At 40.7% G+C, this 20,813-nt stretch overlaps 1 protein-coding gene across 2 annotated transcripts in view; it reads left to right on the top strand.

Moving 5' to 3' along the window:
- Positions 1-622: 622 nt before the first annotated feature.
- Positions 623-20,813, top strand: part of CSMD1 (CUB and Sushi multiple domains 1) — a 1,865,804-nt gene continuing 1,845,613 nt past the window's right edge. For both annotated transcript variants that reach the window (XM_075923597.1, XM_006137767.4), the window contains exon 1: positions 623-1,538. In XM_075923597.1, the coding sequence (XP_075779712.1) occupies positions 1,472-1,538 (67 nt within the window). In that variant the 5' untranslated portion in view covers positions 623-1,471. The remainder of the gene's footprint in view (positions 1,539-20,813) is intronic.

Here is a 20,813-nt window from a genome sequence, read left to right as displayed (position 1 = left end):
TTGGATCTTAACCAAGACACGGGGCCCCCTTATTTTTAAAAATATTTCTTAATTGAAAAAAGAGACTAGTTGTAAAGGTGGGAGTAGGAGGGGAAAGTACATATACAACCTAACCCTGCTAACATTACAGTATACAATATACCAAAGTTTTATTTTCAACCTCTCTTAACATCATTCTTTTTTTAGGGTCATGTCCAAGAGAAGCCCTGTCTGGTAGTAGCCTGGAAGGTCTAGATTTTAGAAACGCCTTTTAATGGCAGAAATCCTTCTTGGTGACACGAGTCATTAGGAATGGCAGTGCAAAGATAAGACACCGTTTCTCAAGGAGACGTCGGCTCTTTTAGTTCCCCTAAGAAGATCAATGTGTTCTGACTGAAGAATTTGGAGTGAGCTCTGGGAGCACATAACAGGTCTGTCTGAAATTCTTCCTTTTCCAAAGCTAAGACCGAACTAGCTGGGGGTGCTAGAGCTACCGGGGGTTTCCCCCTTCCCCAGACGGATCGATTATAAATCGCGCAGGAGCCTTAGCGCCGCAGCGCGGGGAGGGACCTGGGAAGATGAGGATGGTGGACCTTTGGGCACCTTTGGAGCAGGACCTCATCCCAACAGGGGGGCTCATCTCCTGACCAAGTGTGGTGCGATACAGGGCATGTTTCGCCCTGTTTCTCCTGGCATCTGTAGGCTAACTGCGTGCAGGGAAGGCCAGGGGCGCTGTCAGCGAGCAGGAACCAACAGAGTGTAGGAAGGAAGGCTTTGCCTTCATGGGACTCTTCCTTGCGAGTAGCTCAAGTTGCCTCGCCCGGCTGTTCCCTCTGGGTGGGAGTGCTGAGGCCGAGTGACCCCGAGGCTGTGGCAAAGGCGCTTGGCTCCAGCTGAGCGGGCCAGGGTGGACGCGTGCACTTTGCATCCAGAAGGCTGCTAACTTGGGTGGGGGCTTTGGTGTGTGCTTGCTGTGCAGCTCCAGCCAGTCTCCTTCCCCTCTCTGTGGGGAGTGATGGTTGAGTCCAGCAGCAGTAGCAGCAGCTCCTTGTGTCGCTAGCAGCCCGTCTGCTGCGCTCTCGATCCCTCCCTCTCTCCTCCTCCTCTTTCTCACACTCGCTGGCTCGCTCTCCTCCGGCTGCCTCGTCTCTCCTGCCTCCCTGCTCCTCTCTCTGCCTCTCTGCCTGGGTGTCTCTGCTTGGTTTGCCTCCCCCTTGGACACGGCCGCAGAGCTCCCCGGCTCTAAGCAGCTCAGCCCTGCAGTGGCTCAGGACTTGATGCTATGAGAAGAGCGAGGCGAGCCGTGCGACCAGTCCTGCAGGAGGCGTCGGATGCTGCGCTGCTCTCGGGACCGGGATCTTTCCCCTCTTCCTCTCTTTGCCCTTTGGTGATTATTTGGCACTGTCCTTAGTCCCGCTGGTCCTCGGAGGAGCCGGTCACAGGCGAGGAGAGCCGCTGGGGTGGTGCGGGGGTGTGTGGAATAACTGCAGACATGACTGCGTGGAGGAAATTCAAGTCTCTGCTGTTTTTCTGCGCGGGGCTCCTCTCTGCAGCTCAGGGTAAGATTTGGGTTTCCTGCATTCGGGGGCTGGCTTTTGTGCTTACAAAGGAGCTGACTGGGGATCGGGGCAACAATTTCCTTCCAGCTCTGCGCTCCGGCGGCTTGACCAGCACGGATTTCTGTTCAACTCAATTACGGCAGTAGGGTTCCCAAGATAACCCCCCCCCCCCCATCCCTGGTCTTTCTGCCGCACGCACCTCCCAGGTGCACTTCTCGGGGATTTGGGGTCAGAGCCAGCCTGGCAGCCAGGACAAGCTGCCGGGCAAAGCTGCGGGCAGGAGGCGGACGCCAGCTGTTCCCTCTGCCCGCTGCGCGCAGAGGGTGCGGAGGCGAGTTTGCGAGGAGTTGCCCGCGGCGCAGGGCTGTGCTATGCCAGCACCTGGGCGGGCAGGCTGGTCTGTCCCTTCCCTTCGCTGGAGTGAAATCTCCCTCCCCCCCCCCCCCCCCCCCGCTGCTGTAGATATTGCGCCTGGCTCCCTGCTGCAGGGGGGTGGCTGGGGGGAGTCGCCCCTGTTTTCCCAAAGGTCGGACTTCGACTCTTGTAAGTTACAAGAGCTGGCCTAGCAGCAGAGGCTGGGTCCGGTTCCTCTGGAGACCTGCCCTGCGGGATGAAGGGATCTCGCTGGTGCCCAGCCCCATACAATGCACAGCGCCCTCCCCCGCGCTCGGCCTGGCTCTCCCCAGAAATGGGTGAGGGCAAGGGGGAGGAGAGTGTGCCGAACTGGGCTTCACAACTTCACTTGCCTCCCCTCTGGAGACCACAACTTCCCCAGTATCCACTTGGCCTCTCCTCAGCCGGCCCTTTAAGTGCTGCGGGGGAGGGGGCGCTCACAGCAAGACACTTGCCCCTGCTCCTACTTCACCTGCTCTGAGCTGTTTTCTAGATGTACAACCCGTCCGCGGGAGGGTCGATTTATTTTGTAACCTGCACAGCGGGCGCGCGTGTGTGTATGGGAAGGGGGGGGGCTTCCTCCCATCCATCTTTTAAACACGTTTCTTAAAAGTGAATACTTGATCCCATCTTATTTTCCTCACATTTTCTGCCTCCCTTTGCTGTCCCTCCCTTTTTTTGGAGGGGGCGGTTGAAAATAGGGAAGGAGGAAAAGAAAGCGAGACGCCGAACTCCAAACTCAGTAGGAGTTTTAGTTCTTCGTTCCCTGTCCTGTCCTGCCCTGTCGTGCTGTGGGAAGGATCACTTTCTACCGTGGCGGCATTGCAGAGTTTCCTTTGTTTTTACTATTTTCCTGGGGTAGCTGGGGTCTGCAGACAACGGTTCTGAGGGGTACGAGGCAGTAGGTGTGTATCTGATTCCTGATCCGCTTTGAGCTGGGCAAAGGCACCGACGGAGCAGCAGTAAGACACGTCTGGTTCCTAACCCCCCGAGGACCCTGCCTCAGCCCAAATCCTGGGCTGCTCCGGGTGACAGGGCAACATAGAGTCCCTGGGCGATCTCCGATCTCCTTTTAGTGCCTGGGAACACAGACCAGAAAAGCATAATAGCATCGGATAGCTTAGGTAGTGGTGCTGAAAGAGCAGCTCCTCATATGGGGCTTGTCATTGCGTGCAATCCATGGTGCACTCCAGTCCTAGGCAAGCAAAAAAAAAAAAAAAAAAAAAAAAGCTTTATGCTTAATCACCTGTTCAGACGTCCGGCATCCCCCGTCCCGCCTGCCCTTCTCCCTTCTGCCTGTTCATTGTTTCCCTGGTTGGCAGGGCTGTTTGGTTTCCCCTTTGCGGTTCCTGATCTTTCCCCAATTAGCCAACGCTTTGCACAGCCCTGCGGCTGTTTAATAATCCTCACGCGTGCCTGGCACTTCAGCCCCTGCCTGTGGATTGGGTGGGTGTTTGGGGACTAATGACACGAAGCCGGATCCTCTGGCTCGTCGCGCTGGGGCTAAGGGCGGGAGTTGGGGGAGGAGGGGAGAATAACAGCTGCCGGGGGCCCGCAAAGCTGCCAGCTCCAGCAGATCGGGGCCGGGGCAGTGGGGAGGAATTGGCCAAGCACTGAGACTCACTGGCAACCGAGAGCTCCCCGACTCTGCCCCTGCCACCTCCCACCCCACCGGAGCGAGGCCGGTGAGCTCTCCGGGGCCGGGCCTCGGGGGTGGAATGGGACGAATTGCAATCAAGGCTACTATTGTCTCGGCTCCCTTGGAGGACTTGGATCCGCTCATTTATTGCGTATACTCCGGCTGGTGCTGGCGTTTGACATTTAAGTGTTTTCTTTGCACGGCTGACAGCACATATGAAAAGCTGGAGGCTGGATCCTGGTTAGCCCGCGCCTGCCCGACGTGGTTTGCTTACACACAAAGCGCTGGGCGGGGCACATTTGGGCACTACCTCCGTTGCTGCGCTGCGGAGTATAGTTACACCTGGTTTAACAGAGAGCAGGAACGCACCCAATTAAAGGCTGCGACCTGACTTAATACTGAAGCTAAACAACAAGTGGAAGAGGAAACAGCAGGGATATTTGACATAATTCTTTCCTATTGAGGTTCCTAGGCAGTTGCGCACAGGTATCTATATTTAGTAAAAGATAAACCCTGAGGCTGAAATTAGATTTACAAAGTAAAAAGAGCGAGAAAATTCATTGCTTAGTAACATGAGCAGCCTTTGCTTCCAGGAGCCCATAAAATCTTAATGAATAGATCCCAGGAACTCTTTATTTTAGCTGTCCAATGGCGGTGAATTAATTTGCTGTCCATTGTAATAGAGATTCTCTTGGGTTTGATATATAAAGCTCCAAAGTGCTGCATTTTTCTGTAGGTGTTGCCTTGCTCTAGTTTTCCCTTTATCCATCTGTAAATGAGAGCTGTTCTACCTTCTGCATTGCTCTTTAGCAGTAGCATTATGAAACAAAATTCAGACTCTCTGCTGTTGCACAATTGGATCGAACTTTTCAAAGATAAGCAAGGATTGAATGTAGGTAGAGAAATGTACTCATTTCCCTTAATCTAGTAAGTACACGTAAGAGGTATTTCTATGAGTTCTATTCATTTGCTACCATTATGGTGTACTGATGGATGTGAATATTTTTGAAAATGGGTAAAGTTTTTCTCCTTTTATATGCTACAGTGAGACAGACATGGAGTCATTTAAAAATATCACTCCTTCAGAAACTACCAGAGAAAATCATGCTTCATAAGCAAATAATGTAGTACTTAGCTCTGTAGGGGAAGGAAGCTTGTTTATCAAAGTCATTTGTTTGTTTTGATATGCTACCTCTCAGCCAAAAACCTCCAGGAGACTGTTAGTTTCTTTGAATGCTGCAAAAACACAGCAGCATTGGTCTGGCTCTTGCTCTTTCTCTGGCTTTTGCTGTCTCTAGAAAAAATCAGCAACAACAACTAATAGAAAAGTAAAGTAAAAGATTCAAATTACTGTTAGACTAAAATTTCTTGAGGATGGAAGATTAAAATAATTTATCAACTGGTACATCATCTATAAGTTTCTACTATGTTTATGACCTGCTTGGTATACTGAATTGAGAGCGATTCTCCCTTAAAGTCATACATTTTCTCTATTTCCAGAGCAGTGCTTTTAAAATTGTAAAGATATTGTCCCTAGAGAGGCTCCATTTTCCTCCAGAGGGAACTCAAATAAACAAGGAGAAAATGAGTTAAAGAGGTTTTTTTTTATTATTATTGTTTTGCAGTTAGGCCTTGCCAAAACTAGAGCCAAGTATTGAATGCTCAGAAACAAGTGATAAGTACTCAATGGACAATGATTTTCCTGCTTAGTCTGAAGTGGAAATAGCCTAACAAGAAACCAAAATGAGCAGGCTGTTCTGTTCTTAGGATTAAAATATATTGTCCTAATGTGCTAGGGTATTTGTTTTTAATATATTTTCTCCTCATTTAAAAGATACCTTTACATTAGGAAAGACCCATGTTTCTGTTTTTACAGTAGAATAAAAATATTAGGAAAAGTATGAGAAAATCACACTGCAGAAATTGTATGAGATCATCCTAGATCCCAATAACACAGTCACTTTCTTTTTTGAACTCTTCTTTTAAAGATGGTCCAAAAGAAGAGTGTGTGTCAATAAGGTCCCTGATGATTGTGTACAAGTCTTTAGTTATCTGAGGTGTACAATGATTTCAAGGCTAAAATCAAAATGTATATTGAGGGCACATGATGCTTTCTGAGATGGACTGCAAGCACGGAAAACATTCTACCAGCTAGTATCAGATGCTTAGTTTTGTACCTAAACATTTATGCTCTTTTAAACATATGTATGATCTAGAGATTGAGATTATTGTGTACAGGTTTTTTTGTTTGGTTGATTTGTTTTGTTTTTCTGCTAAGTGTTGCTCTTATACACATTTGAGGCCTGATCCATGATTTCCTTTATACTGGTTGCACAGCAGTGTAATGACATTTATTTAGGTTGGATTTTCATAGACATTTAAGGGTTCAGATACCTGTGAAATTGAAACTTTGACCCCAGGGAGTACAAGTATGTAAATCTCAAGGAACAGAAGACAACAAATTAACTGTTTGCTATACATAGGGTCCTACATGAGAAGTGGCTTACTGAATATTAATTTGAAATCTTGAAAGTGCCGTCTTTTGCACACCATCATTTGACCTTCATATTAACACATTTTTTCAGAGCAAATCTCTGCTTAAGGTAGTGCTCGTCTTATTGTGAGTTTAAATCCAGGAAGTAACTGGGATCCTCCTATCTCTGGTCTCTCAAAACTGGTCTACATTAATCAATTTTATCTGCACTACTAGGTTGGTAGAGGTATGATTTGCTCTGCCAACATCATTATACCAGTGAAATCCCTTGCGTAGATGCAGTTATACAAGGGGGCATTTGCCACTTTAATTTTTCTAGCATAGTTAGAGCAGCACAACTTGGAAGCGTAGTCAAGGCTTGCAGTTTAGTTGAGTGGCATTAGTCTAAAGGCATTCTAGTGTAATTACAATAAGAATATGGCCCTTGTGGGATCATGTCCATGTGGCCATACAATAAATATTAAAGTGTTAACACTGTTTTTTCCCCATTTCTTCAACAAACAAAGAATTGGTGATATGGAAGTGCCCCATATGTAAATGAAACACTTTTTTTACTAGGATACTTTAGTTTTCCACATCAGCTGCAATATCTTTTATATCATTTTGATTAAGCAGTAATTTTTGTACTAGGGACAAATGCCCTCAGCACCTAAAGGAAACTGTGAGTTCTTGCTTTGTCCTCATACATCTTTGTTCTATCTGGATAAAAGATTCCAGTCAAGCATACAACATTTCTGCTGCATTTAAGAAAATCTACACTAGCTTGGTTATAAACATTAATTAATTCTCAAACAAACTACTTGGATTAGCGCCAGTGTTATACTGTTATCAAAGGCGACATTTATCTGTTGCCTGCATTTTGGAACCTAATTGTAAAGAAGAGAGACACATGCATAGAAATCTCTTAGAAGATAAATATTACATCGTATTATCATTAAAAACTCATGCTGTTCGTCAGAGTACACATTGCTCCACAACATCTTATACAGTTAAAAAACCTGTAATACACAAGTTTCCCATCATTTTGAAAAATTAGATTTAATTAGTTCATATTTTTGATAATTAACCAGGATGCCTCTCGATTAATATAAGTATTGTCAATAATTCGCTCTCAATGAAGGATAAGCAAACCAAATAGCCCCTTCGACCATGATTTCCTGCAACTTTAGAAATGCTCTAATTTCAGATATAAAAATTATTTGTAATTTCTTACAGCTTCACAATTATTAAATTATGCATTTTGGTTCCCATTCAATGCCATCACTATTTCCATCTTTGTATAACTTAATATTTATAGATATTTTTAATAAAGCAAAATAATTTATTATTCTATAATTTTGAGGACCAAATACTTCTGCAGTTTACGCCAATAAGACTTTTCCTGTTGATTTCAACAGTAGCTGAACGAGGTCCTTGGAGAATGATTAGTTCTCTAAATAAGGCAGGGAAAAGACTGTGACTGTGTGACCTTCTTCAGGTGACCTTTTAGTCACTGGGGCCCTCTGTCAGGGTTTTCACTGGTATAAAACAGCAAGAACCTGGAGCAAATTTGGGTAATTGATTTTGGCAGCATTAAAGTGGCTCATATATTTATGAAGGTAATCTCTTCTTGAACAGTCTATCCAATGTACAAAACGGATATAGGATTTTCAACTTTTGGCTTGCTGCTTCTCTCCTCCCCTCCTTTAAGAAATTATTGTAGACAATGTGCAGAAGATGCTACTATCATTTTAGTCATGAATTTTTTTTCTCTTCTACAATATCCGAGGGATACTGAAATACGGGATGCTGCTGCACAATCGTGTCTCTTTTGCATGGTGATATTCTTGAAAATACTGTGTGCTAAATTTCAGCTCATACAGTGCTGGACACAATGAATAATCCTTTGCAAAATCCACAGCCTTTGTTTTGCAAACAGTTACATAAAATATTTTGACCTTTTAAAATAGTATTTTTACAGTCCTTGTCTTTTACTTCATTTGTTATTTCAAAGTAAGATTTTTTACTGAATGCAAACTTTGGCATTTTTTTCTATGAAAAGTCATCTTTGCTTTTTATTATAGAGTGGGCAGCTTGTGACATCTGTAGTTAGACTGCCTAAATCTTTTCTTGAAAAACTTAAACGCATCCATCGTTGGCATCAAGCCTTTGAAATTTTGGCAGAAAGAGAGATCTGTGTTTGTTTTTTTTCCTACATGCTTCTGATCAAATATAAAAGTAATGTAAATTTTGGAAACAATTATTTCCTGACTTTTGCTTGTATTGTCAGCAATTAATCAAAATAATAACTGAAGATAAGATCCTAAGGCCTGAGTTATCCAAGCCACACATTGTACTGGGAAATCCAAGAGGAGATCATCTCTCCAGAAGTTGGGTAAAGGAGCTGAAGCAGACTCCACACAACAGTCACAGACACATTATATGTCTGTGGATCATTCTCACACCTGGAAGCACCAGAGACACTTGCAACCCTGCTTCTCTGATTGCTTGACTTTACATTAAGGTTTAGATTTAGAGTAATCATAGCAAGGATTTTGTAATGTCATTGATTTTGTATGTAATTGCAATGAGATTAATTATGGTGCTCCAGGGAACTACATAAGATCAAGACGTATGCCAAGTCACTGTAGAAACATATATAAACACACAGCTCCAGAAAGACAACAAAACAAGTTACTATAACAAACAATGAGAAAAGCAGGGGGAACAAAGTTGCATGCTTGAGAAAGGGAAACAGGAAATATCCTTCTTATCTTTGTTATAAAATAATATAGGGATTGAATCAGACTAAGCACTTGGGGACAATGCTACTATATAATTCACTTTTAGAACTCTAGTACCATTGAGCAGCTGCTGATGTTATAGTAAGTGACCTTCTACATTTGTAGATATATCTCTTGTGAAATGAAATTGATTTTCTTTATCTAAGCACATGAGTATCTAGAGTATTCACCTTCACTCATTGTTTGCAGAGGCTCCAATGGGAAGAATGTGATGCTAGTAGGTTTAGGAAAGCAAAGATGGCAACACATTTTAGATGAGTGAACTTTGTTCAGGTAGCTCTCTTTGCTTACCTAAGAACCTATTTAAAAGAGGCTGTAAAACAAGTATAAATGTTGTGATTTCATTAAGCCTTTTGCAGATCCACAATGTTGTTAATTTGAAAAGAATTTTTCGGCCTTTGGTTGAATTCCTTGCTTCTATGTACAGCTAGCCCAATTTGTCTTTGATTTTGGGACTGTGCTATGTAGTTTAGATTTCCTAAAGGATGGATCCTGAGTAGTGGGAACCTGATCCAAAGCCTAGGGAACTCAATGAAAAGAATCTCATTGGTTTTAATTAGCTTTAGTCAGGCCATTTTTGCGTCCTCCATCCATGAAATGAGAACATAGTGGCGAGTCAAATATTGATGAATGGAACCCTAACTCTTGCAAAATGTTAGTATTTCATATTATGCAAATAATCAGAGATACTTGACTTATACTGAAAATCCTTTATATTTGAAATCTGTTAACAAGCCTGAAGTGTATACTTTCTTCTTCTTTTCACTAGCATTTAATTTATTTGTTTTTAAGGAGAGATTAACCTTTAATTGCTTTCTTTAGTAACATTTAGTAAACAGACTGATCAAATGGAGATGATCCTTGCAAATAGGAAAGAAGGATTTCCACAATTCATGTTGCCATGACAATCTAGTTTTTTATGTCAACTCTTGAGAGGCTCCAGAGTCTTTTAAAAAAGCAGTGCATCAGATAATACCTTGGAATAGGTGGTTGCCTCAGTTTTTACATTTTTTTGGTTTAAGACAGCTGAGCATCTGGCCCATAATATTTTGTATGTTCCTACAAAGAGTGAATAGATATTAAAAAATTATAGCAAGATGTTGTCCAATCAATAGAGGTATGTTGCTCTACATCAGCAAGGGAACTACCCTTAGATGCTGTGTTATCAGGCTGTTAAGATTTTCTTTTAAAGCATGTGATGATAATAAATAGTAATCACCAAAATAATAATCAGTGCTGTAGAGTGGAGAGGCTAACTTACAATTGTAATTTTGATCGCCATGACAATATTTTATCTTGCAGCTTTCCATTTTGACGGAATTACATGACAGAAAGGATTATAGAACAACATCAAAGAACTAATCATTTTATTTCTTTTACAGCTCCAATTTCAAAATTAGTTCAATGAAATGTTACAATAGGAAAGGAAGATAAATGGCTATGTTGCCTGAACATTTTAATTACTATCTAAAGCTACGTCTAGACTGCAGGCTTCTTTCGAAAGAAGCTTTTTCCAGAAGAGATCATCCAAAAAAAATTCTTCCAAAAGAGATCGTGCACATTGCAAAAGTGCTTTGAAAAAGCAATCTGCTTTTTCAAAAGAGAGCATTTAGACTAAATGGACACTCTCTCCATTGCTATTGACAGAATGGCCACCAGGGTACTTGTACTTTTTCCTCTTTCCTCTTCTTTTGAAATAACTCCCTCATCCCTGTCCACACACACCTTTTTGTGAAAGAGCTCTTTTGCAAAAAAGCTTCTTCCTTGTAGAATGAGGATTACCAACACCGGAAACCCCCCTCTGTTCTTTCAATTTTCTTGTGGAAGAATGCAATTGCAGTGTAGATGTTCCTCAAGTTTTGTCAGAAAAACAGCTGTTTTTCCAACAAAATTCTGTAGTGTAGACATACTCTGATTTATTATTTCCATTTGATTTATGCACAGCAAAATATGTGCATTTTGTCTCTTTTGAAATGCATAAAAATAATAAATAGTTTCTAAATAGGATTGCCAGGTGTTCGGTTTTGCATCTTCTGTCCAATAACCCCCACCCCCCCCAGAAAATACCGGATATGAGGGTGGTGGGAATGGGGAGCTCAGGAATTTAAAGGCACAGCAACCTTTATTTTTCTGTTTAACCAATTTTTTTCTGCACCATGTTCAGGATTTTTTGTGAAAGTATCTGCAACCCTATTTCTAAAGAAATAAGTTGTTGATTTAAAGAGATATTTCTTGGATTGCACTTAGAAGAGAAAGGAGTGTGGTGAACAAATAAGATAAAGTACAGTGCTATTTCCACTGGGAAAATCGGTTTATTTGGGAAAATCAGCCCAGGAACAGATCTTTTTTAATGTTCCTGGCAGATAATGGTTAGGCAGTTGGTACAGTTTCTTTACAACTTCATAATGGATTTGAAAAGATTAACATTACATTTAAAAAGAAAGTTTAGGAATTGTTTTTCAAAGTGAATCTGATCAGTTATATTTGCATATAGACACATAGGCTATGCCTACACTATGAATTTTGCCACAAGAGCCTCTCCGGGGCAGGTAAAGGATCTTGTAGAAAAAGGGGTTTTTGAGCAAAACAGCCATGGCCACACTGCCTGTTTTAGCGCAAAAACCTCTAAAGCAAAAATGGAACAAAAGAGAGTATGCAAATTAGGCACGGGAAAATACTAATCCATGCTTAATTTGCATTGGCTCTTGCAGCAAAACTCATAGTGTAGCCATAGCCATTGTCATTGGGATCAATAGTAGCTAGTCATAAATCTGAGTTTCTGATGCTGAAGACTGGAATTAATCTTGTATTTCAAATAAGAATGTAGGGTCAGATTCTCCTCTTTGGTGCACTCACTTTGGGGTGGTACAAATTTAACAGTGAGTCATTTCAACTCCACATGAAGCCAGCTTGACAGACCTTATTCAGACAATGCTCTCCTTGGTTTCAGAAGAAGTGTTGGTTGAGAAAGGATTGCAAAATCAAGCCCCAAGAGCTCAGAGATCATCTTCCTACTCTCTCAACTTCTTTATAATTTGCACTTTACTAGTACTGCATCTCTGTGACTGAAGACCTGAAGAAGTTGGTCTAATAAATAATATTTCCTCATCCATCTTGCCTCTGTTATTTAACAAGAAGGAGGCTTGTGGATGGAATACATTTATGATATAGTGACAGTCAAGTTATACCCATTCTGCCTGCAACACAACTCCCTCGTTACCAAGTATCTGATGGAAAAGTAAATCTATTTACTGAATAACAGATTATGCACAGACTATAAGGCTTCTGCTGAGTTTATTTTAGTAAAGAAATAAGTTTTATAGTAAAGTCCAATGTACTTAGAAGGGTCGTTGGGCCATTCTTTATTATAGGATTCTAGATTTATATGTATCTTTGCTTTTGCATTATTTTCAGAGTTATAAAGATCCTGAAAGTCCCATTGACTTCAATAGAAATTGCAGGTGTTTGGCTCCCCAGAACCTCTCGTAATTTGTTCTTAATTATATTTATTTTTGGACAATAAAGATAATGGATACAATATAAAATATCCATTCAATACAAAGTATCCACTTTTGTTAAATGTGAAGTGCAAGTTTCAATTTAAAACTAAGCCAATTCACACTTCTATATAAACTATATTGGATGCCTATTAAGTGGCATTGTCCAGGCCCAGGATTAAGAGAAAGCATATTCTACATTCTTCTGTTGGAATTCTGTTCTGTTTTCTCTAAATATTTGGTTCTGATGGGTAGGAATTGTTGTTATTTTGGGTTGTATTTATACCTCTGAGGAACACCTGATTGTAGGAGATGGCACAGTGCCTCACTACCTCCAGGAAATGCAAAAAGAGTGCTTCCTAACTCTTTGAAGAGGAGAAGCTAGTGTATCCTCCTATGGCTATACAGTTTTGATGGCTGGTGCATGAAGTTAGCTTATTTTCTGCCCAGCACAGCTAAAAAATTCCTTCTAAGGCTATGTCTACACTACATACTTTTTGTGGAAGAGGTAATGTAAATGAAGTGCTGCGACTTCATTTGGGGTTGCGACTTCTTTGGAGGATAGGGACATAATTCAAAATGACCTTAGCAAGTTAGAGAAATGGTCAGAGGTAAACAGGATGAGGTTTAATAAAGAGAAATGCAAAGTGCTCCACTTAGGAAGGAACAATCAGTTCCATACATACAAGATGGGAAGCGACTGTCTAGGAAGGAGCATGGCAGAAAGGGATCTAGGGGTCATAGTGGACCACAAGTTGAATATGAGTCAACAGTGTGATGCTGTTGCAAAAAAAGCAAATATGATTCTAGGTTGTATCAACAGGTGTGTTGTAAGCAAAACTCGTGAAGTCATTCTGCCGCTCTAATCTGCACTAGTTAGGCCTCAGCTGGAGTACTGTGTCCAGTTCTGGGTGCCACATTTCAAGAAAGATGTGGAGAAATTGGAAAGGGTACAGAGAAGAGTGACAAGAATGATTAAAGGTCTAGAGAATATGACCTATGAAGCCAGGCTTCATGAACTGGGCTTGTTTAGTTTGGAAAAAAGAAGATTAAGGGGGGACATGATAGCGGTTTTCAAATATCTAAAAGGGTGTCACAAGGAGGAAGGAGAAAATTTGTTCCTCTTGGTTTCTGAGGACAGGACAAGGAGTAATGGGCTTAAAGTGCAGCAGGGGAGGTTTAGATTGGACATTAGGAAAAAATTCCTAACTGTCAGGGTGGTCAAATATTGGAATAAATTGCCAAGGGAGGTGGTGGAATCTCCCTCTCTGGAGATATTTAAGAACAGGTTAGCTAGACATCTGTCAGGGATGGTGTAGATGGAGCTTGGTCCTGCCTTGAGGGCGGGGGGCTGGACTCGATGACCTCTTGAGGTCCCTTCCAGTCCTATTATTCTATGATTCTATGATTAGCACTTTCTTGTGCTTCATTTGCATAATCTCTTCCAATCCATTTTATACAAGAGGTTTTTGCACAAAAACAAGCAGTGTGGACATGTCCGTTTTGTGCAAAAATCCCTTTATGTGCAAGATCCTTGGAGGATCCATAGATGCCTCTTTCGCAAAAAAAAAACAACAACAACAAAAAAAACAGAACAAAACCCTGCATTGCATAGCAGTTCTCTGTTATTAAAAGAGATAATTTCAATGCCCATTGAAATCAATGGAAGAAACACACCACTGATGTCACTGAGCATTGGATCAGTCCCTAAGGAAATAATCCATATTTTTAATACAATAATAACGTGAAAATGTTTTCTGGTGATGTATAAAATACAAAAATATTTGTTATTCATGGACCAGATCCTTGACAGGTGTAATTCTATTGTCTTCAGTGGAAAATGTTATTCACTTGAGCAATGTAAAGCCAGAGTTGAATTTGTGTGAAAGTGAAAGCCTTGCCATATAGTTCATACACTTTCAGAGACTGTTTTGTGGAATGGAAGTGTTGCAAAGGACTGACTCACCGCTGGTCACATCTTTATGTTTCCTGAATGACAATGCACATTACCTAGGTAATAACTAAAGAAAAGCACCATGTAGAAGGATCTCTCCCATGGGAACAAAATCAATTAAAAAGGTAATCACTCTTTGACACTAGAATGATAAAGCACTCCTCAAGACGAAGAAATGGGCTATTGCAGTGACAGAAATTGGGTCAAATGAAGGGCTACCATTCAGCTTGCAGGACAGCAAAGGAGAATGTAAACACCTTTGGAAAACATTCTTAGACACTATTGGCTCACTCTTTAATGGTATTAGATAAAGAGATAAGCTATATAAAATACTACACTGTGAGGTTCTTTAAGTTATTGCTTTTTTAGAAGACTTTTCCTCCTCATTTTTCTTTTCTATTCAGTTAATTCTAATAATTTGTTACTTATTATTGTTTTCCCATGAACATAAATATGATGTAATGTACAGGTACATTCATATTTATATTTTATTGTAGAGTAATCACTAGCTCTCCAAAGGAGAGTTGGTCCCCATTATACTCAATATAGTGCAAATGAAACACAGAAGGAGAAAAACTTTATTATCTATCTGAACAAGACACAAAAAAATTAGAAGGGGAAACAGCTACACAGAGAAATGTTTTTTTCCTCACATTTCTCACAGTAAGACAGGGAAAAGAACCCAATTCTCATTGGCCCCAAATCAGTATCCTATTTGTGGTTGGCCTTAAGGACTGATGATTGTGTAGGTCATTCTGGATGCCGATTTCTAGAAGAAACAAATCAACAAGGTGTGTGTGTGGGGCGGTGGGAGATTGAAAATCTAGATTTGGGGGTTGCATATTAAACTGTTTGGGGACACCAAAACATTTTTCACCCTAGAGGACAAAGCTGCAAAGACTGGCTCTAACCCAATCCACTGCCATATACTACATCTCTATTGGACAGTACATTTTCCTCAAGCCATTTTATTGTCCCATTATACTGGTTGGATTTCCCTGTTTAGTCTTTGTTGCCTGTTATTCTTGTTTTCTTTTTAAGGATTCTTTACTGCTATTTGTGTTAATTGAAAAAGATTTAACAAAAGTGATTAACACTGTAACTTTCTCCTCAAAACAGCACTTTGCTGACCACTATACAGGCAACAGCCACTACCATCTCTTTGAATGATAATGTACTAATTGTTAACCACATATACGGAGTCTTTCATAGTGCTCCTGTGCAGTCAAAATATCTGCTTTCTAGTACTCTAAATGTGAAGATGAAAAATGTGAGAACCCTTGTGACACTGCAGTGCAGATCCAAGTGTTCCCATGTAGTAGGATACTGCGTGGAAAATGTGATGTATTAGAAAAGATAGGAGGTACGGCAAGTGACCACCTTGGCTTAATCAGGAGATTTTGAATGATCTAAAAATGAAATAGGAGTCCTATAAAATTGGAAACCAGGTCAGAGTACAAAGAATGAATATAAACAAATTACACAAGTATGTAGGGGAAAAATTAGAAAGGTGAAGGCACAAAACAAGTTCAGTCTAGAAAACATTCTACATATATATTAGAAGCAAGAGGACAGGGTGGAACCATTGCTCAATGAAGAGGAAAAAATAAGAACAGAAAATGTGGAAATGGCAGAGGTGCTTAACAATTTCTTTGCGTTGGTTTTCATCAAGAAATTTGGTGGTGATTAGACATCAAACATAGTGAATACTAGTGTACATCGGATAAGTTAAGAAGTTAAAACAGGAAAAGAACAAGTTGAAAACGTATTTTAAAAAGTTAGATGTCTTCAGGTTACCAAAGCCTGATGAAATACAGCTTAGAATACTGAAGGAGCTGATTGAGGAGGTATTTGGGATGTTAGGTATCATCTTTGAAAAGTCATGGAAGTCAGGACATATTCCCAAAGACTGTTAAAGGACAAATATAGTGTCCATCTTTAAAAAAGGAAATAAGAACAACCCTGAAAACTACAGACCAGTCAGCTTAACTTCTGTTCCAGGAAAGATGATAGAGCAAACAGTTAAGGAATCCATTTGCAAACATGTGGAAGATAACAAGGTGGTAAGTAATAGCATGGATTTGTCAAGAACAAATCAAGTCAAACTAACCTGAGAGTTTCCATTGATAGGATAAGAACCCTTGTGGATAAGGGTGAGGTGGTAGATGTGGTGTTCCTAGATTTTAGTAAATCATTTGATATATCCTCACAGACTTTCTTATCAATAAATTAGGGAAATACAACCTAGATGGATCTACTAAAGGTGGGTGCATAACTGTTTGGAAAACCATTCTCAGAGAGTAGTATCAATGGCTACGTCTAGACTACAAGCCTCTTTCAAAAAAAAGCATCTCTGACTACAACAAGTACTTTTGAAAAAGCAAGCTGATTTTTCGAAAGAGAACACCCAGGCAGTCTGGATGCTCTCTTTTGAAAAAGCACAGTTTGCATTATATAGCGCCTTTTTTTGACAGAGCACTTTCTAAAAAAGGCGTTCTTCCTTGTAAAATGAGATCTTTCGCCGTCAAAAAAACCTGCCACATTCTTTCGATTTACTTTCGAAAGAATGAGGCACCAGTCTAGATGCAGGGGAAGTTTTTTCTAAAAAATGCCACCTTTTTTTGAAAAAACCCTGTAGTCTAGGCACACTCAATGGTTCCACAGTCATGCTGGAAGGGCATAACAAGTGGCGTTCCACAGGGATCAGTTCTGGAATGGGTACTATTCAATATCTTCATCAATGATTTAGATAATGGCATAGAGATTATGCTTATAAAGTTTGCAAATGTTACAAAGCTGGGAGGGGTTGCAAGTGCTTTGGAGGACAGAGTCATAATTCAAAATGATCTGGACAAACTGGATAAATGATCTGAGATAAACCGGATGAAGTTCAGTAATGACAAGTAATGACTCTAGTTAGGGAGGAACAATCAGTTTCACACATACAAAATGTTAAGTGACTGTCTAGGAAGGAGTACTGCAGAAAAAGAGATCTAGGAGTCATAGTGGACCACAAGTTAAATATGAGTTAACAGTGTGACACTGTTGAAAAAAAAGCAGACATCATTCTGGGATGCAATAACAGGAGTGTTGTGAGCAAGACACGAGAAGTAAGTCTTTCCTTCTATTCTGTACTGATTTGGCCTCAGCTCGAGTATTATGTCCAGTTCTGAGCACCATATTTCAGGAAAAATGTGGAGAAATTGGAGAAGGTCCAGAGAAGAGCAACAAAAATGATTAAAGGTGTAGAAAACATGATCTATGAGGGAAGACGGAAATAATTGGACTTGTTTAGTTTTAAAAAGAGAATACTGAGAGGGGACATGATAGCAACTTTCAAGTACCTAAAAGGGTGTTACAAGGAAGAGTGAGAAAAATTATTCTCCTTAAACTCTGATGATAAGACAAGAAGCAATGGGCTTAAATTGCAGCAAGGGAGGTTTAGGTTGGAGATTAGGAAAAACTTCCTAAGTGTCAGGGTGGTTAAACACAGAAATAAATTGCCTAGGGTGGTTATGGAATCTCCATCACAAGATATTTAAGAGCAGAATAGACAGACATCTCTCAGGGATGATCAGATAGCATTTGGCTATGCCATGAGGACAGGGGACTGGACTTGATGACCTCTTGAGATACTTTCCAGTTCTAGTAGTCTATGATTCTGTGTATGAAAGCAGGCTGAAATTCTCCCATGTAGAGTGCCATGTAAGAACATGTAAAGCTTTCTTAAGCTCTATTTTAATGGCTGAAGTGATGAACACGTCTTGTATTAGTCTCCAGTGGAGTGTTGATTTTAATCTGTGACAACCCTGGAGAATAGGCACAAGCAAATTTTTAAAATCAACTTTTAAGTCCTTCTTCCTTTCCTTTTCCTATCTCTGTAAAACTCTCTGTACCTTATACTGCATTCTTCGTTCACTGCATAACTTCTTTCTCTCGCAAGTAAAAGAGCTAGAAACATTTTTGTTATGCTCTAATGTGATTTGGTGGTACTCAGCTCATAGCTGGAGGAAAGTGCAGGGTATTACTCCTGGAAGCTCTTGTGCATTCTGTTGTGTAGAGGTTCAACACAAGAGAGGGGCACATCTTAAACCATAAGTAGGAGAAAGGTGAAACATACATGGTGGTCAGGCGTTGTGCTGTGGCTCTGCACATAGGTGCATTTCACCCTGTTAGCGCTTCTGCAGTCAACATAGAGAAGAGGATGATTCAAACTCTTGAGTTAAATCCTTTATTTCACAGGCACCTAAACAACTCAGCTGTGGATGTTAGCATTAGTTCCTAACAATAGAAATGAGGTATTCCTTAATGCCTCTCGTGTAATTTACAATGATTGTGATGTTATATTCAGTGTGGTTGATAGCACTTTTAAAAAATCTGCATTTCATTACAAATGGCCATTTGGGCTCATTCCATTATCTACTGTCTCACTATCTAGTTCTTATTCAAGTCACACTGGTTGTGACAGTTTGCTTTTCTATGTGCAATAATAATTGTACATTGTAACCACCAGAACAACCACAATATTCTACCGTCTCTCCTATGAACTTTTTTAACAAGGGGCAGTTGATAAAATATATGTATAGAGCTATTTTCTGCAAACAGCTGAGTGCCTCACACATGCAAAGTGACCTCCTCTACTGCAGGCAGCTCCCCCTGAGTTGTGTTAATAACTGGTTAATGGTACATACCACATTGCACAATGGGCCCAAATTGTGTACATGGTTTGGATGAAATTTGTGCCTGTAAAATGGTAAGCACAATGCCTATGGAGTGCTCAAATCACCCCTAAACTATGTTTTGAGGGTTTAAGTGGGATGCAATTAGTGCAGCAGGCTTGTATGGTCCCTTTACAGAGGAGTGAATTTCACCATTCAGTAATACATTTCTAAAAGAAATATAATTCATGCTAAATAAATTAAATAATCAATAGCTATAGCAAAGTACTTTAAAAGACATTTAAGGGTGGATCTGTATGCACTCAGACATAATAGCACTAGATGCCAAATGATAACCAAAGTAGACTGATAGATAGAAGAGATAGGAAGTTTTGGACAACCATAGCTTTAGGATAGAGAGATGAGGAGAAAATATTCGTTTTAAAGGTAATCCTTTTCAGTGATGCACCAGCTCTGGTTTTCTCCACTAGCTCTCAGCCGTCTTCCATGGCCATGTAAAGGTTTTTCCCTAATCTTCAAAGCAATAAGTGGATTAAGATATATCAGGGTATGTTTACACAGCAGGGCAAAACTCAAATTAAGCTATGCAACTTCAGGTATGTCAATTGTGTAGCAAAAGTCAAAATAACTTATTTCAGCTTTTGGCACTGTCTACACAGCAGGAAGTCAAAGGAAGAAGACTCTTCCTTTGACTTCCCTTACTCCTCATAAAATAAGTGTTACAGGAGTTGGAGTAAGAAGTGCTCCAGCTTGACATTATTTCGAAATAAAGGCTTGTAGTGTAGATGCACACTATGGGTATGTCTAGAATATATGCCTCTGCTGACTACCCGATATATTCAAAGAAGCAGGAATTTAAATAACCCTGGTTTCATTAAAATAAACATGGCCATCTCGCTGTGCCTGCTCAGCTGATTGTCGGCACATCGCGCGAGTCAAGACGTGGATCGGTCGACTGGGGAAGCCTTTGTTGACCACTCCCTTATGCCTCATGAAATGAGGTTTACAGGAGTGGTCAACAAAGGCTTCCCCTGTTGACCGATCCGCCTCTTGACTTGTGCGCTGTGCCGATGATCAGCTGAGCCGGCACAGTGCGGCGGCCATGTTTATTTTAATGAAGCTGGGGATATTTAAATCCCAGCTTCTTTGACTATTTTGGGTAGCCTAGTTTACATGCCACTGTCGGCAGAGGCATGTAGTCTAGACATACCCTATATTATTGTGGAATATCATCAGTTATTTCAAAATAATGCTGCTGTGTAGACAGCCTCAGAAACCAAACTTTGATCCAGCACAACCAACACTCCTGCAGTCTTCTGGGACAACACAGATCTCAAAGAACTGGAGCAAGCTTGTGAGAGCTAGGGACTAAGGTTTTCAGAATAAATTCAAAAAAAGGATAGGTGAATCAAGAGACTAGCCGTCTTTAGGAAGTGCTGCAAAACCTTCCTCTGTGTAAAGGTCTTTCAGCCTAAGAAGGACCTAATACTGAAACTCCTCCAACCCCCAATCTTCCCACCAACACAAACCCCAAACACACAAGAATTAACTAATGCAAGGTTTTAAAAATAAAAAATAAAACTTTACTCCAAATAGCTTTGCTTTCAACAGAGTTAAGTGCGAGAAATTCCATAAACTCCACTTGGAACTTGATTGTACTGTATGGATTTTATATGGAAAGTACTCAGCTGGTACAATAATGGGAGACAGCCTAAAACACTAAGGGCATGTCTACATTAGGAAATTATTTCAAAATAACTCAATTCAAAATAATAACTTCTGAAATAACAAAATCAAAATAGCATGTCCCCACCCCAGGGGAGCCTCAAAATTAGT

This window comes from Pelodiscus sinensis, chromosome 3 (assembly GCF_049634645.1).
Source record: "Pelodiscus sinensis isolate JC-2024 chromosome 3, ASM4963464v1, whole genome shotgun sequence".
Classification (NCBI taxonomy): domain Eukaryota; kingdom Metazoa; phylum Chordata; order Testudines; family Trionychidae; genus Pelodiscus; species Pelodiscus sinensis.
Note: the sequence above shows the minus strand (reverse complement) of the source record. Positions and strands in the feature narration are given on the sequence as shown.